This window comes from Molossus molossus, unplaced genomic scaffold (genome assembly GCF_014108415.1).
Source record: "Molossus molossus isolate mMolMol1 unplaced genomic scaffold, mMolMol1.p scaffold_m16_p_2, whole genome shotgun sequence".
NCBI classification, from domain to species: domain Eukaryota; kingdom Metazoa; phylum Chordata; class Mammalia; order Chiroptera; family Molossidae; genus Molossus; species Molossus molossus.
Genome location: NW_023425355.1, coordinates 69,127,101 through 69,148,023, shown reverse-complemented (window position 1 = coordinate 69,148,023; position 20,923 = coordinate 69,127,101). Strand labels below are relative to the sequence as shown.

Here is a 20,923-nt window from a genome sequence, read left to right as displayed (position 1 = left end):
TGAATACTCCTCCCTCCCCCCCACATTGGACAATAAATTTGTTGTCTCTAATTCCTAGTGTCTGAGTACACTTGCTTTATCAGTGAACGCCCAGCATGCTGTCCTTGAGAGGGAGGTATTAAGTAACTGTAATGAAAAATATTAGGAAAAGGGAGAAGGGTTATCACTGGATGTTGGTTAGGTTTAACTTTGTGTTAAAGTGAGAAGTTCGTTCTCTGTATATGCATCTCGCAAACTAGTAGAGGAGACCAAGGCAGAAGCAGGGATTAAAAAGTGATGGTTCATCCTGGCTTATTTCAACTCAACTATTAATACTTATACCTTGTGGGAAAATAAAAAATCTGGGACAAATGCTAAATTGAACAAGATGCTGGGAAAACAAACATAAATTGGGACTGACCTGGGCCAGGTAAAATGGAAATGTATAGTGTCCCTACAATGGTATAGGGCCAGGGTGGTGGATGCTTTCCAATGCTGCTGATGGCAGCTCTTAAACTATAGTATCCCAATCTATGACCACAATTTTCTTCCTCTCCAATTCTTTTTGGCTACCCTGCCTAGGATAATGTGCTTTAGACTCATGGGAGACCTCCAATTCTCCAGTCTCCCTCCCTGATCCTGGTTTCCCTTACTTCCCAGTTCAGTTTGGATCCCATCCTAACCACTCTCTTGTCAACTTCTGAAAGTCTAATTCCAAGATGGCAAAGCCACACCCTGGCTCACACCCACAGCCTGTTTTGTCTATCCCTACTAGGCTCTAGAGTACTGCTGGAGAACAGTGCCACAGCCACAAAGACTGGTTCCTCTGTAGACTCACAGTCCCAAACCCAAACTGTGCCCTAAACACCCCTTTATAATCCTTTACAAATCCCTGGTAAATTTCTCCTTATTCCCCTCACTAATGTTCTAAACATTTGTCCCCATTCAACCCCATCATCTTCACTCTAGAAAGATAGAGTCAACTCATTAACTTATGAAAAGGTGGAAGGAATCAGGCATGAACCACATTAGTATCCTTCTATCCACACCTACGCTGCCCAGAGGTGAGGAGTCCCTCCATAATTGCTGTTTCTATTGCATCACTCCACTTTTCTCTTCAACAAACTCATTGCAGTCTGTCTTCTGTAACCACCATTGTACTGAACAGCTTTGACAAAGAACACCATTGACTGCTATCTTGCCAAATCCAAAGGACACTATTTTTTGCCTTACATAAGTGTCCTTTGTGTTGCATTTGATACTATTTGTCTCTTTGTACTTGAATCTATTTCTTTGGCTTCTGGGACATCAGCCTCCTGATTCTCCTTCTTCCCTATTTCCTCTTGTTTTCTCTCTCAAAGTTTTTAATATACCCTTCCCACTATTAAAATTCAATATAACCACACCCAATATAATGATCAAAATGAGGAAATTAATATCGATATAACAGTATTAAGTTATATAGATACCTTATTTAAATTTCACCAATAGTCTCATTAATGTTCTTTTCCTTGACCAGAATCCAGGAGTACTTGTTGCATTCCCTTAAATCGCCTTCATTCTGGAACAGTTCCTCAGTCTTCATCTGTCATGACCTTGACATTTTTAAAGGGCACTGGCCAGTTATTCTGCAGAATTTCCCTGAACTTTTGTTTGTCTGCGGTCATTATACTTTAGGCATTTCATTTTGGGCCAGAAATACAATAGTAGTGATGGTGTTTTTCACAGTACTTAATATTACGGGACACATGCTATTGATTTGTCTCATTATTGATGTTAATTTGGATTAGTTAAGATAGTGTCTGCCATATTTCTTCACTATAAAGATTTTTCCTTTGTAAATAATAAGGATTATGAGGAATGATACTTTGAGATTATGTAAATATTCTGTTTCTCATCAAACTTTCACCCACAAATTATAGCATCCATTGATGATTCTTGCCTGAAATAACTTTTACTGGGGTGTTTGTCTAATGTCAATTTTCCATTAACATCATTCTTTCTTAATTCATTAATTGAAAAGCTACTGTATATAAGTTCTGTGGTCTATCTCTTCCCTCCCCCCATTCCCCTCTTCTGACTTTTGTCACTCTCTACCCCACATCCATGTCTCCGGATCCATTCTGTTCATCAGTTTGTTTTGTTCATTATATCCCATAAATAAGTGAGATCATGTGATATTTGTCTTCCTCTGATTGGCTTACTTAGAACTTAATATGCATGTATATGCAATGGACATAGACAACTATGCTGGGGGGGTGGGATCGGGAGGTGGGTGTCAAGGGGGAGAAAAGGAGAACCATCTGTAACAAAAATAAATTAATTAAAAAAAAAGAAAAGCTACCGTAATGAAGAGTTTTCCTTTCTCCCCATTCATTTTTATTATTTGCATCATCACGGACTCTGGGATTCCAATTTTATTCTAGGTAATAAACCATTAGTAGCATTTATTACTTTGTTGCTCGAAGTGCCCAAGATTTGGCTATCGGGAGTCTCTCTGTGTTAGCTCCTGTGTCTTTTTTATCTTTCTCTGTAATTCTTTGAGCACTTCCTTAATTTCTGGCACCACATGATACTCTAGGGCTAGGCTCATCTTGTACTTTCCCTGCCCTAGCCTTGGAATCTGCCATTTGCTTAAAGAGCCCTGGTTCCTTTCAGTGGGAAATGGTATTAGAAACCAAGCTCTGGGCCCTAGACTACAACATGTAAATCATAATGATAAAACTCAACAGTGTCTTATAACCTTTTATGATTTAAAAATAAAATTTAAATAATCACATCTATTATTATTTAGTATTTCTATATATGTTTACACTTGTATATTTAAATAATAAAACATGTATATATTGAGGTATGCCACATTAATTTTTTGAGAAAACGTTATGTATTATAGAATTAGTATCTCATAAAAAACTGTTGAGTATAGTTTGTTCTCAATGTGAAGCAATACTTACTTTCTGCATAGAAAGCAGAAGTGTTGCCTCACTCAGCATAAATGTCTACTATCAAAAAGGTCCGTTAACTTATGTGTTTATGTGCTGTATTTGAGTGCTTCTACTATATATAACTGGAGAAAATCAGCAAAGATACCAGAAAGAGTAAGTTCCACGCTTCTAGAGAAGTTAAAAACCCTAAGGTTATGTTACCTTCTCTTGTGGTTTTCAGAAAGCACTGGTACTCTGGTTATTAACATAGCTAAGGCTGTGGCTACTAGGGATTCTCAGTTACCTATATGTTGATGTGACATTTCTTTCTAATAATGTTGCTCTTTTATAGGATCAGTTCCCAAATTCAGAATAAAACTGACACCCAAACCATCTTTAGTCCTTTTCAGAGAGCCACTAGCACCAAAGGCTTGCTCCCTTATCTCCTGACCCACAACATGATATCACACAAAAAAGTGGTGAGGAAGGAATGTGTGTTATAAATAATGATGAATGATAGGTATGCCTCATATACTTTTAATGAGCCCAACAGTAAACTGTCTTATAGTTCAGACTTACAATATTGGGAAAATTGTAAGTCAAAGACAAGGAGCTCAAGCTCCTTTAGGTTAATTTTGTATAAGTCAAGTATGACTATTGGAAATTGTATATCTTTTCAAGCAAGGCAATGACATAGTCATGTTCCTGTGGGAGGGCTAACAAGGTGACTTTTAACAAACTGATTTCTAAAGATCTTATTGTTGACTTTATAATAGCTCTATTGCTTGATAGAGGTTATAGTACACACTGTACAGGACAGATTTTAACACCATGATGATTTAATAAGGCCTTCTCTGTTCATAACATGTTCTTGCCTCAGGATTATCATACACCAATACTTACAAGTAGGTTCATACACTTGTGTACTATTTCCTAATAAGGTGTTTCACTTACCTCCATTCTGATACTTTTGGTTACTATAATAAATTAAACAGAACCTTTTGGTCTTTCAACAGGTGGTCTCTGCTCTCCCTTCACGCTTGCCTAAAGGTCCCTGCTATAAATTAGATAGAGCTGGCCAGTCCAATATAATAGCCACTAACCACATGTGGCTATTTAAATCTAAGTTTAATGAATTAAAATAAAATTTGGCTCCTCAGTCAAACTAGCCACATTGCAAATTCTCAATAGACACTTGTAGCTAATAGCTATTGTATTAGACAATGCACACACCTCTGTAGGACAGCTTTGGGCTAGAGTGGGTCTTCTAGAGGGAATGACAAAGAATAGTCTCAGAGCCTTACCAGGAAGGACTCTACTAAAAGCAGGCTTCCTGGTGTAATCTGATATTGCTACCAGGTGCAATATCAGGCCCTTCCAGTGCACCTAAGACTCAGGATTTCTAGGATTATTTTAGCCCAGAGGCAGATATTTCATGAAAATGAACTGCTACTCTAAGTGGAAAATACAACAGGACTGAGTAAATATAGTTGCAGTTGTCTTAGAATCTTACAGGAATTGTTTTTAAAGTTCTATTTTCTGACAGGCATAGACAAAGCCCTCTTTCTTTTCTTTCTTTCTTTCTTTCCTTCCTTCCTTCCTTCCTTCCTTCCTTCCTTCCTTCCTTCCATCCTCACCCGAGGACATTTTTCCATTTTTTTTTGTTGTTGTTCAGATAGAGTGGGAGGGAGAGAGAGGAAGAGAGAGAGAGAGAAACATTAACGTGAAAGGGACACATCAAGTGGCTGCACCCGCTCAACCAACCAGGGCCGGGGACAAACTGCAACCGAGGTATATGCCCTTAGTGGGAACCGAACCCGGGTCTCTCTGGACCGCAGGCTGACTCTCTAACCGCTGAGCCAAACCGGCCAGGGCCCTCTTTCTTTCTTTTTAGTTTCACTTAAATCCTCAGTTTAGTAGGCTATATCAATGCCACTGGGATTTACACATTTTCTCCAAATTCATTACCGGTGGATTGCCAACCTAAACCTAAATGTCTAAAGCAAAAGCATAATTCTTTCTCTTACTGTTAGGTTATTTCAATTATCTGATTTATGGAGGAGGTGCTCTTAAAGAAAAAATCTTGTAAGGAAGGAAACGAAGCAGGATAGGGAAAGGGAGAACTTGAGCAAGGACGTGGCCTCAGGTAAAGTCTAGCCCTGGTCTGACCCACAAGGGGGAAGAACTGCAGTAGACCTGCCCTGAGAAAGTGAACAATTTTGTTCCTTGTTCCTAGTAACATTGGCAACCTGATAAGAGGAGTGTAGCCTCCCAGGCTCCCATCAGGTAAGGGCAAGAAACCAGAAATTGCAAGTGTATGCTGCACTGGAAGCAAATGTGGAATGGGAGCACAGCTGGTAAAGGGATCTGGGCAGGGTAGAAACAGCATCTACCAATACCTAGATCCATAGGTTACATGAAATAGCTACCAGTGAAAATGAGGTATCACAGGATTTTCTTTGGGAACATTTTCCTAATGGAAACTAGTTTAGAGGAATATTATCAGCATGAATATAAATAATGGAAAAAATTACTTTGTTACTATATAATTAAGAATATGCCTAATTTCCACCATTTGTTACAAATTTAAAAGCAATTGATTCAGCAACAAATCAATGAATTTGTTGCCAGATCAACTGCTTTTTATTTATTTATTTATTTTTTAATCCTCACCGGAGGACATTTTTCCATTTTTTGTTCAGATAGAGTGGGAGGGAGAGAGAGGGAGAGAGAGGAAGAGAGAGAGAGAGAGAGAAACATCGATGTGAAAGGGACACATCGAGTGGCTGCCACCCGCATGACCAACCAGGGCCGGGGGAAAAACCGCAACCCAGGTACGCGCCCTTAGCGGGAACTGAACCCGGGTCTCTCTGGACCGCAGGCTGATGCTCTAGCCACTGAGCCAAACTGGCCAGGGATCAACTGCTTTTTAAATAACTTGTTTGCACTGGCAGATATTTCATAATAATTTGTTTAGATGAATCCAGGTACAATTCTGAAATTTACATTATATAGAAATGTTTCTACTCAACTTTGTGTGTGGACTTTTAAAGGCACACTGTCTGAAAAATGTTTGTCATAATTATTTAGAAATTGTATTTTATCTCTATTATTTTCATTCTATCTCCTATTATTTTTAAATGTCTTTGGAGAGTTTACATTAGTATAAAACTGGATTAATGAGCATCTGATTTTATACAGTCTACTAGTATTGCCTAGAATACATGCCTGTATCACATACAATATAAGAAGAGTAATTACATATAAAGTAAGATTTGACCTTAAGATGATTTCAAACAAAACATCAAGAACTTATGTTTTTTTACTTCTCCTTCCTGCTCCGAAATCTGTGGAAATTTAGATAGAAATAGCAAACATTTAAATTGTATTTTTTTTTAATTGCAGATTTGTGGCAACCCTGTGTTGAGCAAGTCTACTGACGCCATTTTCCAACAGCATTTGCTTACTTCATGGCTGTGTTATATTTTGGTAATTCTTGCAATATTTCAAACTTTTCCATTATTATTATATTTTTTATGGTGATCAGTCAGTAGCCATCAACATCAAAGAAAGACCTTACACCAGCAAAAAGATTATGACTCACTGAAGACTCAGATGATGGTTAGCATTTTTTTTTTTTAGCAATGTGTTTTTAAATTAAGGTAGGTACATTGTCATTTTAGGCATAATGCTTTTTCACACTTAATAGACTTCAGTATAGTGTAAACATAATGTTTATATGCAATGGGAAACCAAAAACTTTATGTGACTTGCTTTATTGTGATATTTGCTTTATTGTGGTGGTCTGTAACCAAACTCTCAGTATCTCTGAGGTATGCCTGTATTGTGATTATATTTTTTAAATGTCTTTGTGATATATATATGAAATGATATGATGTCCTGGATTTGCTTCTAAATAAACCATGGTGTGTGGGAAAGGCAGAGGTAGGGAAAATTGCTTGATATGTCTTGAAGCTGGGTAATGCTTTCATGGTAAGAACTTTATGAAGGGCATCTAGCAATATGAATTACTGGACTTTTTAAAAATGTACACAAAACTCTGACTTGGGAATTTCTGTTTAAATAGTTATCTTGAGATATTCAGACAAGGGCAGAAAACTATATGTATAAGAATGTTCATGTTAGCATTATTTCTTTTTAAACACTTGTCACCTATGCATCTTGTAAAAAAAACGTTACTTTAACAAAATAAAAAAGGAATCTAAGATAGATGAGGACAAGAAATACAAACAAAACAAAACAGTGCAGCTGAACGGTGAAACAGCTCAAAAGGTTACTTTTGGATTTGGGGTATACTTCAGTGAAAGGTTGGGAATCACCCTGATTCCCAATCCCCTGATTCCTGAATGGGGAATGAGAGAGTTCTGTCAAGGTCACCTGATCCAAACATAGTTTATACTCTTTCCTCCGGAAGTGGTGCTTTAGTGAAATATCCTGATGACTCCCCAAGGTTTACTCCTATTCCCAAAGTTTGGACCTTCTTCAGGCTCCCTTAGTAAGAGCTGCTGTTTCTGTTGGTATGTTCACCTTTTTAAAAAAATAATAATAATTTCAACATTATAGAAAAGTTACAAAAATCATACAAAGAATTCCTGTATTCCTTGATCAAGATGCAACAAGTTGTGACATTTTGACTCATTTTCTTTGTCTCTTTGTATATGCACAATTTTTTCTGAATCAGGTAAAATACAGACATAACACCCTTTACTCCTAAACACTTTGGTATGTATTTTCTAAAAACAAGGATATTCTCTTATATAATTACAATGATAAAAAACATATAATTAACATTAATACACTATTGTCTAATATGCAATCCAAATTCGTTTTTGGTTAATAGTCCCGCATATGTCCTTATAGCAATAATTCTTTTTTTTCCCTGAACCAGTGTCCAATTCAGGATTGCCCACTATTTTTAGTTGTCATATCTCTTTAGTTACCTTTAATCTGGAACAGTTCTTCAGCCTTTCTTTGTTTTGTTTTTTTAAATTTTTGTTTGTTTTTGTTTTTAAAATAATTTTTCTTTATTGATTTTAGAGGGAGAGGGAGAGAGATAGAAACATCGATGAGAGAGAACATCGATTTACTGCCTCCTACATGCCCCTCCCTGGGGATCGGGCTCACAACCTGGGCATTTGCCCTGACTGGGCATTGAACCAGCAATCTTTTGGTGCATGGGTCGACGCTCAACCACTGAGCCACAGTGGCCAGACCCTTTCTTTGTTTTTTAAGACACTGACTTTTTTAATTATACAGGCCAATTGTTTTGTGGAACACTCTCCAATCTGGGGTTCTCTGCTGTTTCTTTATGATTAGATAAGAACTGTTTGTAATAGCAAAATAATAGCAAAAGCAAACTCTGTAAACACTTTAACTGTCTAATGATAGGAAAATGTTAAAAAAAACCATAGCACAGCCACAAAATGGACCATTATGCAGCCAGTAAGAACATTAGAGTATATTTACTGGCTTGAAGATAGTTCCAATTATTATGTGAAAAAAGCAGAATAAAATTTAGTCATATATGAGACATTTTATATAATTTACATATATACATAGAAACCCTTGAAGAGTTTACAAAAAAATATCATGACCTATGGTTAGTAGGATTAAGGGAGATTTAAAATTTTTATATTTACTTATCTAGACTTTCTAATTTTGGTATTATGAGTATCAATTCTGTGAATAATGAGAATATGAAAAACTTTTAAAAGTGACAGGATAGTTTGTTTTTATTTTTTAAAATATGTTTTATTGATTTTTTTTAGAGAGAGAGGAAGGAAGAGAGAGAGAGAAACATCGAAGTGAGAAAGAAACATAGATTGGGTGCCTCCTGCACTCTCCCTACTGGGGACTGAGCCCCCAACCCAGGCATGTGCCCTGACCAGGAATTGAACCAGAATCTCTCAGTCCATGGGACAACACTCAATCCACTGAGCCACACTGGCCGGGTTTGTTTTGTTTTTATATCTGAAGGATCACTGTGTGGGAAAGGGAATATTTATTACTTTTGTTTTAGAAAAGAATGCAAACCACTGTTATCTACGACAAACTAGCTAATTTCACTTAAAATCACTTTATCACATTTGCCCCTTAAGAAACCTCAGTGGTTTAAGAGATATTATCCTCATTTTGACAGATGGGGTGGGTGGGGGCTGAGTCTGAGTTGAAGAGTACCTTGCTCCATTATTGCTTACTAGTGGCAAAATTAGGATTCAAACCCAGATCTTTCAAGCCACAGAGCCTTACTTCCTCCATCTCACATTGCTCCCCTGTGGCCCCTTTCCAGCTGTCTGTGGCCTGACTCCATCTGGATATGGGGCTTGGACTTTTGACTACAATTCCCCAGCTCTTGGTCTCACCATCATAGCTCTGGTAACTTTCATAGGTTTTATAAGTAGGCGCATGTCTTAAGTTTCATTGTTTTTCTACTAAAGAAGAGTTATGTGTGTGTGTGTGTGTGTGTGTGTGTGTAAGTGTATTTTGCTTTCTGATATACTTAAAACTTTGAGTTGCATTTTTCAAAAGCAAGTTGGTTAATCATCTTTATTACCTCCTAACTCCACTAGCTTCAACTTCCTACTCTCCCCTTTCCCTTCCACTCTTTTACATCACTGGTGTCTACAGTTCATCATACCCTTATATCTGAGGGCCTTTCCTTTGCTAAGGAAAGACAAGATTTTGCATAGATCCCTATTAAATCTCTACTAGTGGGGCAAGAGTAGGTAAAATGTCCATGTAGAGTCTCAGCCAATGGAAGGTCTTTTCAGTGTTGGTCCTGTTATCTGATGTTACTCATATTCATGGGTGATTTGCAAAAGCACATTAGAAAAGACCATGTGATGGTGCCTGGATTGTCAGGGACATTAGAGTCTAGAAGTTAAGTAAAATAAGAGCTGAAAAATACCCATCGGCTTTAGCAAGAGTCACTGGTGATCTTTGCACTGTAGAGGTTTTAGTGTAGTCGAGAGAAGTAGAGGTACAGACAGAGGTCATTTGACTTTTAAAAAATTATGATAAATAGAATAAAACAAGAAGAGAACACAGGAAAAAGGTACAGTGTATCAGGGAATAGGACGTCTTAAGTCTGTGCTTCCACTTTTAATCCTTACAAGTCTAGGTGTGGAATACTATTTTAACCTGCATTTTTTAAAATATTTTTTTCTTTATTGATTTTAGAGAGAGAGGAAGTGGGGGAGAGAGAGAGAGAGAGAGAGAGAGAAACATCAATGAGAAAGAACATCGACTGGCTGCCTCCTCCATGCCCCCCACTGGGGACCTGGCCCACAACCTGGGCATGTGCCCTGACCAGGAATTGAACTGGCGACCTTTTGGTGCATGGTTCGACACTCAACCACTGGGCCACACCAGCCAGGCTTAACCTGCATTTTAAAGATGAGATAATGAAAGTGGATTCAGTAACTTAATCAAGGTTACATGGGATCCAAACCAAGGCCACGTGCTTATGTTTTAATAGTTTTTAAATGTACTGGGGAAGACAAGTAAAAAGGATTGAAGGTTGATGTGGAGAACTTGAGACTAAATATCAATGTATGTGATGGCATCAGTCTGCACTGTTATGGTTTCTTCTAGCAGGTCATCTTCCACAGATGTAAGTGTGGGATGAACTCTGAGAACAGGGGAGGTAAGAGGGTGGAAGAGAATTAAGAGAAGTGGGAAGTTGAGACCAATTGTATCAAGAGGTAATGAAGGTGATTAACCATCTTATCCAAACTGAGTAGTTGAGAAAGCATAGGCCAAGAGCTTCCCAATAAATAAAATGAAGGAACTAAGAGTCTGATAAACATGGACACTGAGTGAAAGAAGCTAGGAATCTGGGCAAAAAGTTAAAAAGAAAATCAAACAGTAGAATCCAAACTAGTTATCAGTAGTAAGAACAGAAAGAATGGATCCAAAGGACAGAATAATAGATTCTGAGGAACTCAGTAAGTAAATGCAGAGATCAAAGCAGACCAACTGTAGCCCTACTGACCCTTGGTGTCATTAACAGATAGACAAAATTCAAGTCAGGACAATTTAATTTGATACACATGCTTGAGTATCCAGCAGTTTGGGTAAAAATGTCCTGGAGAATAGTTGAACCTCAGCATGGAGCTTCAGGAGGTAGAGCAGACTGTGGCTAGGGATAGGGGATCTCAGTAGTACACACATATGACAGCTGTAACAGTAGATTGTGGTGACAAGTGAGAACAATACAAGATGGCAAAGACTAGGAGAACACTGTGGAATATTTACATCAGGGTAAGAAAAAGAGTCAGAAGAGAAGTGGTCTTCAAAGAGTGGTACAGATAAGGAAAATCAAGGTAAAAGAATTTCTGGGGCGGGGGCATGAAAAGAAAAAAAAAGAATAAAGATATGAATGTTTCAAGTTTTTGTCAATCTTTCTAGGAAGTGGCCTACAAACAGTTGGCTGCATTTCCAAGTTTCATGGAATGGAATGACCCAGTTACTGAATGCTATAAAAGGTGCTTAAATTTTCTCTTACCCCTCTTCTTCCCAAGGGAAAGAAAATCTGCCAAGCCGTTTTTCTAAATAGCCTGTTTTCTTTAAAGCCTTTGCTTATACCCCCACCCTCACCCCCAGCATACTGGATAGCCTCCCTAAGCTGTCTGGGCACATGGGATATATTGAAATGCTTTAGAACAATTTTTCTAAGGGAGGTCCAGATAGACGGCTATATTTGAAGATAATGCCAAAATTCTAGCTCTCTAATCTGCAAATTTTCAAGAAATTGCTTATCTTCTGTGCTTGCTTTCTAACCTATAGCATGAGACCAGGGTCCAAAGAATTATTGCTTCACGGTAATACTAAATCAATACTAAATATGGAACATAAGCCTATTGGGCTTAAGGATCAGGAACATTTGAAAATAAATCTTTGTGTTACATGGTCTGGCTAACCAATGAAAAGAAAATACTGGCAGTCTCCATGACCCCTCTAGTTTGAAGTTACAAAAAGAAGTCTCTAATATAGTTGTCCTGTTTTGTTGCCCCTCCTTAAAGGCATAATTATTTAATAAACATATGAAAAAAGAGTGAAAGAAAACATGATTAAAGACTGAGTTACTGGTATAACATTAAAAAGATTTTTTTTTTTGCAATGTTATATATCTGAGATATCTTTTTAAATAAAATATTTGTTTGGCTAATGTTATAAATACCTAATTACCACCAAATGCAATTTTGAGAACTAGAAATAAATTTAATTTTCATGTGGCATCAATTCACCTTCACTACATTCAATTTATTCTTTATTTAGAAACTTTCATGTTAACTGACTAGTGTAAATGAATATTTGTGTCATTTTGCCAACAATTTATTTTCAGACATGAAGGTAATTGTTGCTTGAAATTCTTTCTTTTAAAATTGTATTTCTTGATTTGGGGGGGGAAGAGCAAGACACATTGATTTGTTGTTTTATTTATTTATGCATTCATTGGTTGCTTCTTGTGCCCTGACCAGGGATCCAACCTGCAAACTTGGCATATCGGGATGACTCTAACCAACTGAGCTACTCTGCCAGGGCTTGACATTCTTAAATTAAAAAAAAATCATTTTCTAGCAAATGAATTAAAAGTACGAAGGGTACATCAAGTCAATTTTCCTGGTCATTCTTAGATTTTATTTATATTAAGGATAAAACAAGTAGTTGAAAAGTGAAAGTTCAAAGGGCTTTATCTTTTTTTAAAATATTTTTTCTTTATTAATTTTAGAGAGAGAGGAAGGGAGAGAGAGATAGAAACATAGATGAGAAAGAACATCAATTGGCCACCTCCTGCATGCCCCTCACTGGGGATGAGGCCCACAACCTGGGCATGTGCCCTGACTGGGAATTGAATTGGCGACCTCTTGGTGCATGGATCGATGCTCAACCAGTGATCCACACCGGCCAGGCTAGCTTTATCTTTTTATTTCTTTATCTTTATCTTTTTATAATTGACCAGTTGTTAGATACAGTCATGATTTAGGAAGTAAGAACCATGACAACAGATAAAGGTCTTAGGAGTTCTTCAACAAAACAGTACACGACCCCTTCAAGTGCACTGAACCAAGCCACATATGACCCTGGACACATGGAGAAGCAGATCCATCTGGCAAAAATTAACAGCTATGAGCAATCTGTTACCTTTCAGAAAGCAGAAGTAAGGGAAATGACTCACCAATGACTACTGTTAATAATGCATATGGGCCCTGGCCGGAGTGGCTTAGTTGGTTGAGAGTCATCCCAAGCACCAAAAAGTTGCCAGTTCCATTCATGGTCAGGGCATATGTCCAGGTTTCAGGCTCAATTCCCAGTAGGGGGCATGCAGGAGGCAGCTGATTGATGTTTCTCTGCTTTTCCTTCTCCCTTCCTCTCTCTCTTTAAAATCAATAAAACTTTTTCTTTTTTATTTATTTTTTATTTTTTTATCCTCACCTGAGGACATTTTTTTTTCATTTTTTGTTCAGATAGAGCGGGAGGGAGGAAGGGAGGGAGGGAGGGAGGGAGAGAGGGGGAGAGGGAGAGAAAGAGAGAGAGAGAGAGAGAGAGAGAGAGAAAGAGAGAAACTTCCATGCGAAAGGGACACATCGAGTGGCTGCTACCCACACGACCCAACTAGGGCCAGGGACAAACTGCAACCGAGGTACATGCCCTTAGTGGGAACTGAACCCAGGTCTCTCTGGACCGCAGGCTCACGCTCTAACCACTGAGCCAAACCAGCCAGGGCAAACTTTTTCTTTTTTAAAAATATGGACTAGGGTATTCTCTTACAAAGATAGACTGGCCATTTGCCGGCCATAGAATTTTCCTAGGAAAATTCTGGTTTATGCTTTAAAATGTCTTCAGCAATTGCCGATGACTGCAGCTAAAAACCAAAACAAAGCAAAACACCAAAAAAGACCCAGTTGTCAATGGTTTCAATTAGCTAAAGAAAACCAAATAAATTCCTTCTCCCTAATTTTATAGTGCTAATTAAAATGAAACTAAATCATGGATTTTACACACACAGACACCCCAGACACTATTAGGTAACATTTGCAGGAAAGCACACCATCAAATAGTTCCAGAAATTAATCAGAACCTCTTGCTAGATTTTTTTTTTTTCCCTCTTGAGTAGGAAGGCAGGTTAGGAATTGTGTGTATGGAATGAGCATATTCCACTAATTAAAACTTTGATTTCTGCCCTGGATACGACCATCTCAATGTATGAGCACTGTACTAGAAGCAAGCTGTCCATGGTAAAGGGAGTAAATTTAAATCTATAAAATGAAATTCCTTTATGACAAAAATATTAACCCTGCACCTTTATTACCAATCAGATGAACTATACTAGGAGTTTTGGTTTATTTTCAAAATCACCTTTTAACTAAGTTCTAGAGAATGTGGTTTAGGTCATAAGTATCTGAATCGTTTAATAATAAAAGAACCAAGATGTAATGCAGTTCTATTGTACTTGAAAGACTGCTGTCTCTCCATGGTAAAACCTTTTATGTTGCGAAACTTTGAACTAAACTCAAATTCACATTTTTCTTTCATACATGTTTAACAACAAGTTATTAAACAAACTAGGCATTTCACCTTGAAAGCAAGACCAAAAGGAACACAATACTACTGCTGTTACAAATAAGCTTCATTATACCCTTTCACAAAAAAGACATACATACAAACATGAAAGTCATAACTCATTTATTGAATGAATAATATATGCAATACCAATAAAAAGAAACTAATGCTACAAACTACAATTTTGAAAATAAAGCCAATATAACAGGAACAAAATATACATAACGTGAGAGGAATGTTTGATTTTGACCCATAATGCATTCCTTATCTTTACAATTAACCTAAATTTCTGTGAGAATGAAACTGTATACCTTGGTCTAACTTAAGCGCTTTTTTAAAAAGTAACATTCTGGAAGAACACTTTCCTTTTGCTTTGAGATATGTAAGATTCACACATTTGTTCAAGTACATAGATTCTGATTCAACAGTAGATCTATATAGCTTGCTATTCTCTTAATATCTTGAGTAGCATGTACTCCTGAGCAAGTACTATCTGAAATTCTAAAATTGCTGACTTTTGAAATAAAATGTGTATTAGTTGTGGGTTTTTAATAAATTGAGATGAAAGTAAAGTTCACCTCCCACCCCCCTTCCCCCCAGGAACAAAGAGCTCTTGTTAAAGTATAGAAACTCAAGTCTATCTTTCTACTCTAAAGAACATTTCTTACTAACATTTCTGGTAAGGCAATAAATGCTCCAGAATAATCTTTAATATACGCTTGCAAAGATTACACTGTTTAGTATCAATAACAAACAAAAAAAAAAAAGAAAAAAAAAGAAAAAAAGGAAGAGAGAAAAGATGCTTCAAAATTTCAAGCTAAAATATGCATAAAACACAGTCATGGCAGTATTTTTTGAAATGATGTAAATGTTATATACTTATCAAATAATGTCATGCTTATTAAACCTACAGTTAAAGATTTAAGAGATGAACAGTAAATACACTGCTGAGGTCCATTTTTCTAAATATTCATACCACAATGTAATTACTACCCAGAAGATGATGATGCTACTTGGGAACATAAGTACTGTACAATTTTTACATTGTAAGGCACTTTTACTCAGCATGTGACAAACATAGATAGGAAATAAAAATATCAGAGGTTTACAACCGAAGGTGATTTTTCATGTGACTTCAATTTAATTTCAATTTTTAATGAAAGACTATTTAGCCAATCACACCACAGTGATAAAAATAGGTAGCCAGCCACTTACCTAGCCAACCAAAAGGTAAAGTGCTATTCTGGTTGGTAGTGGCAGAGAAAGGGTTGAACAATCCCATACAGAATCATACACTGGATTACACAACAAATCCATCAACTGACACCTATAGTATTTGAAGTCCATTATGTGATTATTGACTAGCCATTATTACCACTGGCACCTTCCCTTTTTCCTAAAAACATTATTACAGTAGTTGTCAAAAAATGAAGGTGCTCTATCGTTTCATGGGTAAATCAATGGCACACAATGTAAAAATGATGTAGACACAGTGATTCAAAGAGTTAAAATAATGGGTTTCAAGCTGTTGTAAGGAAATAAAGTACAGATCCTTTGGGAAAAGTCACATAGCTTGGTAAACAAACATCTAGATCTGTTGTTGCACTTCAAGTCATAGTGAATTTTGAAAATTCATCACATACACACAAAAACCCAATGACATATTTAGAGCAAGAAGAGAAAAACATGGAGGGAGAACAACCCATTACTAAAGCTAGTTTCCTTCTAAAAATAATAAAAAATGGTTAAAATAAAGCAATCATCAAGTCCCTTGATTTAAGTAAATGTGAGAATACACACTTGACAAATGTGTCTTTAAGGGACTAGCAGTTAAAAAATATCAGTCATTAAGCACAGTGTAATTTTCCACCTGTTACATTTTAAAAATGCGTTTCCATAAGATACAAAATATCTTGATGTAGTCATGTTAACATGATTTTTTTCTTGTTTGCTAATTTGCTATAATGTGGTAGGTTAACTAATCATTCAGAAATCAGAATCCCTACCCTTGATAATGAGGTGCTATGGTAATATTAGGCAGACCACAACTAAAGGTTTTTGGTTTTGCCATAAAGAAATATATAAATGTGCTTCAGAAGATAAATGGAAGAAAATATCACTAGCTAGAAATGCCAGTGTGAAAATCCTTTCTAAAAGGCTGGATTCTTAGGCTTTGAGAAATAATTCTGATGATCCATAAAACAAAACCAAGCCCTACCAGAGGAAAAGTAGGGCACAAAAACCAATTTAATAGATAAGCAAAGCACTGAATGAAGGCATTAAAAAACATTAAATAAAGTTTCTAAAATAGTGGTCACAAAATTAAAAATAAATACTGTTTTATGCAAAGACTGTTTTACTTCTAGAGCACATGAGACCTCCTTACATACTTTGGGCCAATATATGAAGTGTCCTACACAACACGGCACTTGAGAGGAATGGGTTTCAGACATGGTGGCTAAAGTCCTTAGTGAGTTGGTAACCCTTTCAATCTTAAAAAGATTTAATTTGCTGTTGTTAAATGTTTAAACTTGAAAGGATCCAATCATTTTGCTAGAAGCTCTTTGTATAACATGAAAAAAGAAGAGGTTTACTGTCAAGAGAATTTTGGCATATGCATTGGAGCTCATAGCTTATAATCACCAGTTGCCCGAGTCCATGCTGGTCAGTGAGAACAACTTTAACAGGAACCAAATAAAATGCTTTAGCACACTTCTTGGAAGAAATTTTTAGCATTTGCTATCAAAGCCAAGAGAAAAGTAAAGTTCTCTTCATTTCTAGCCTCCATTACTTGAGTGTGAAAAAAATTTCACAAATTCCTATGTGTTGCAAGCAGAGGCATGTTTGCACTGTAAAGTGAAATTTGCTTATGCTTTCCCTTGAGTATGAATCCACTAAACAAACTTAGACACTCTAAACAAAACTTTGTTCAGTCCAGAAATATAGCTTACTTCATTTCAATGTCTGCTTTAACTGTTGACACTATACACAGGGTTAATAGTGTTTCAATTGCTTCCCAAAAACTGCAAACTAGGGCTATGTAATATCAACATACCAAACTCTGCCACCTAGTGAAGAAGGCTCATAAAACAATAAGACGTTTTTAGGCAGTTCAATGAAGAATCTAAGAGTTGGGCAGTAAAAAGTTACAAACCCTTTTTGATTTTAGAAAACAGTGAAAAAAGAATAGTAGTTATGGATGTCTTATTCATTCCCAGTTTTCTAACTTTGTCCCATGAACCTGTTTAAAAGACGATAAAAGAAATGTAAAATATGATGCTTGAGGGGAACACAATAAATATAACATTATTGAGGAGTGAGGATATCTTACTGATTTGACATTACAACTACATTTATTGATAAAGTAGATAGTTTGTTTATACTGTTACAAAATCCGCTACTTTAAAAAACTATGCAAGCTCACACAATCCTCGGCATTCTAGTAACATGCTCAACTAAACATAATAGCATTAAAAAAGTCATACCGCACATCATTACTTCAACATGTTTTTATCAATGTGTATTGTATTCTGACAATAGATCCGATGTAATTAACTTTCATACCTAGTTTCCATTAAGTTGCTGCTGAGTTAGTTGTTGCTGATCAATTTCTAATTTTCCCCGGCTTTTACTCTCTCGTTCCTCATCTTCTTCATCTCTCTCATCATTTCCACTATGATTTTTACAATATAGTCTACAATGATGAAAGATAAAAATCTTAATGTTTTGCTATGGTTCATGAGAATATATTTGTCATTAGTGGATGAGGTTGGTGCCCATTTAAAATATGGGTTTCCCCATTCACACTTAAAAACTCTTCACAATTAGTTACATACAGATCCATTTCTATCTAAAAGATAAGAAAGCACTCAATTAATGAGGTATTAAAAGTTCATCTGAAAGAAAACCTTTGGTTTAGGATAAAAGTTATCACATATACCCAAATATAAAGCAATTCCTCGATTTTCCCAATGAAATTAAAAACAAAGTTTTTTGTGTGTGTTTTTTTGTTAATCTTCACCCGAGGATTTTTTTTCCACTGATTTTTAGAGAGAGTGGAAGGTAGGGAGGTAATGGGAGAAAGAGGGAGGGAGGGAGAGAGAAAGAGAAACATTGATGTAAGAGAGACACATTGATTGGTTGCCTCCCACATACACCTGGCCAGGGCAGGGAATCAAACCTGCAACCCAGAGGCATGCCCTTGATCGGGAATCAAACCAACAACCCTTCAGTCCAAGAGCCAACGCTTTAACCAATGAGCCACACCAGCCAGGGCAAATAAACAAAGTTTTGGATATAAAATAACGATTGCTTTCTGCTCAAGATTTCATGCAACAATTTTATTCAAACTTTTCAAATGCCTTTTATCATTAGTGTCCTGCATTCATTAGAATAAGTTTATGAATTACCTGAAAGTTTTCTAGGAACTGCATTTGGCTATGTCTCTCTTAATCTAGACTGGTTCCTCCAAATTTTTTTCCCCATGATACTCTTTTGGGAAGAGTCAGATTAGATCCTTGTCAGCTATTACCACATTATGGATTTGTGTAACTGTGGTACTGTTTTATTTGGTTCTTCGTCACACTATATTTCCTATAAACTGGAAATAAAGCCCCAGGGCTTGGTTAGCTTTAGGTTGAACTTTTTTTGTTGTTGTTAGCCCAGGATACTTTGTAGGCGATCCTGAATACTTCGGGAGGCATGTAATTTCAGAATGCTCCATTTTAGTGATGCTGTTTGATATTTGGTTAAGGTGGTGGTGACAGCCAGATTGATCCATTTTAAAGATAGGTTTTCCCCTTTAAAATTAGCAAATAATCTCTGGAGTGATTCTTTGACATCATGTAGCTCCAACAATCATTTATTTGGACATATACACCGTCTAATTGAAATTCATTGTTTTTAATTAAAATAGCAATGCAGGTAATTTTGGACCAAAGTTTAGGCTGCTTTAATGTATACGTACCAATATATTCTTTATAGCTAATCACCCCCACCATAATCAAAGGGTGGGCTGATCTGAGTTCAGTTTTAGGCGAATTACAATCATATGCCACATAACAATGTTTAGGTCTATGACAGACCACATATAGTAAGGTGTTCACATAAAATTATAATGAAGCTGAAAAATTCCTATCAGCTAGTGACATCATAGCCATAATAACATCAAAATGCAACACATTCCTCGTGTGTTTGTGGTGATATTGGTGTAAACAAACCTATTGTGCTGCCAGTCATATAAAAATATAGCACATACAATTATGTACAGTATATAATACTTGATGATAATAAAGGACTACGTTATTAGTTTTTGTATTTACTATACTATACTTTTTATTGTTAAGTTAGAGTGTACTGTTTCCACTTACTAAAAGAAAGTTTGCTGTAAAATAGTATGTTGTTATGCAGGCAGCATAACATGTTTACAGTGACTCTTGATTGCATCATTTTCTCTTGTGCTTGATTTAATTTTGTGTTGTTTTATAGAGTAACATGCTGTATAGGCTTGTAGCCTCGGAGTAATAGGCTATACCATATAGCCTAGGTGTATAGTAGACTATCCCATCTAGGTTTGTGTAAGTGCACTCTGTGATGTTTGCACAAGATAAAATCACTAGCCACCCATATCTCAGAACATATTCCTGTCATTACAGGATGACAAGATAGAACAGTAGATACAAGATAACAAGGCAGAACAATTCTTTAAAAATGTTCAGTGGATGCCCTCTTGTGGTCAGCAATGGATAAAAAATGATCATACAGGAATTGATCTGACACAAATGATCTAAAACTGAGTTTAATGAGAGGTTTCTAACATGTACATAGAATAGGAGGCAGGAAGGTTAGGGGATCAAACATAACAACTGACTTCTGATTTTGTTTTTCTCATTGTTTTTTTATCCTCAAAACATTTTCAATAATTTTTGGAGAACTTGTACTCTTCAAACACTGCGCATTGGGAATCACGTCTTTCTTTAAGTCACGAGTTCAAATGTCAAGAGTGAGGTTCCTACAGCTATGATGTATCACTTCCCCAAAATATAATCTGAGTATAATTAAGCCTTTCAATCAATGTTTAGTTTACAAGAAATATGGAGGGGTATAGAAACGAGTTAAATGGCCTCATGAAAAAGCAAACAGATAGCCCTGGCCGGTTTGGCTCAGCGGTTAGAGCATCAGCCTGCGGTCCTGAGAGACCCGGGTTCGGTTCCCGCTAAGGGCGCGTACCTCGGTTGCAGTTTGTCCCCGGCCCTGGTTGGTCGTGCGGGTGGCAGCCACTCGATGTGTTCCTTTCGCATCGATGTTTCTCTCTCTCTCTCTCTCTGTTCCTCTCTCTCCCTCCCACTCTACCTGAACAAAAAATGGAAAAATGTCCTCGGGTGAGGATAAAAAAAAAAAAGCAAATCTAGAATATAAGACTTAGAGGACAACTT

General features: G+C 36.7%; 1 protein-coding gene across 7 annotated transcripts in view; it reads right to left on the bottom strand.

Moving 5' to 3' along the window:
• PHF6 (PHD finger protein 6) overlaps nucleotides 1-20,923 on the bottom strand; it is an 86,778-nt gene that overhangs the window by 16,991 nt on the left and 48,864 nt on the right. For 4 of the 7 annotated variants that reach the window (XM_036270493.1, XM_036270499.1, XM_036270500.1 and 1 more), the window contains 2 exons: nucleotides 18,054-18,183; nucleotides 15,334-17,730 (listed from right to left, as the gene is read on the bottom strand). In XM_036270493.1, the coding sequence (XP_036126386.1) occupies nucleotides 18,054-18,183 (130 nt within the window). In that variant the 3' untranslated portion in view covers nucleotides 15,334-17,730. Of the gene's footprint in view, nucleotides 1-7,356; nucleotides 7,452-14,595; nucleotides 17,731-18,053; nucleotides 18,184-20,923 lie in introns of those variants that run through there. The other 3 variants (XM_036270497.1, XM_036270501.1, XM_036270496.1) reach the window with 3 other exon arrangements.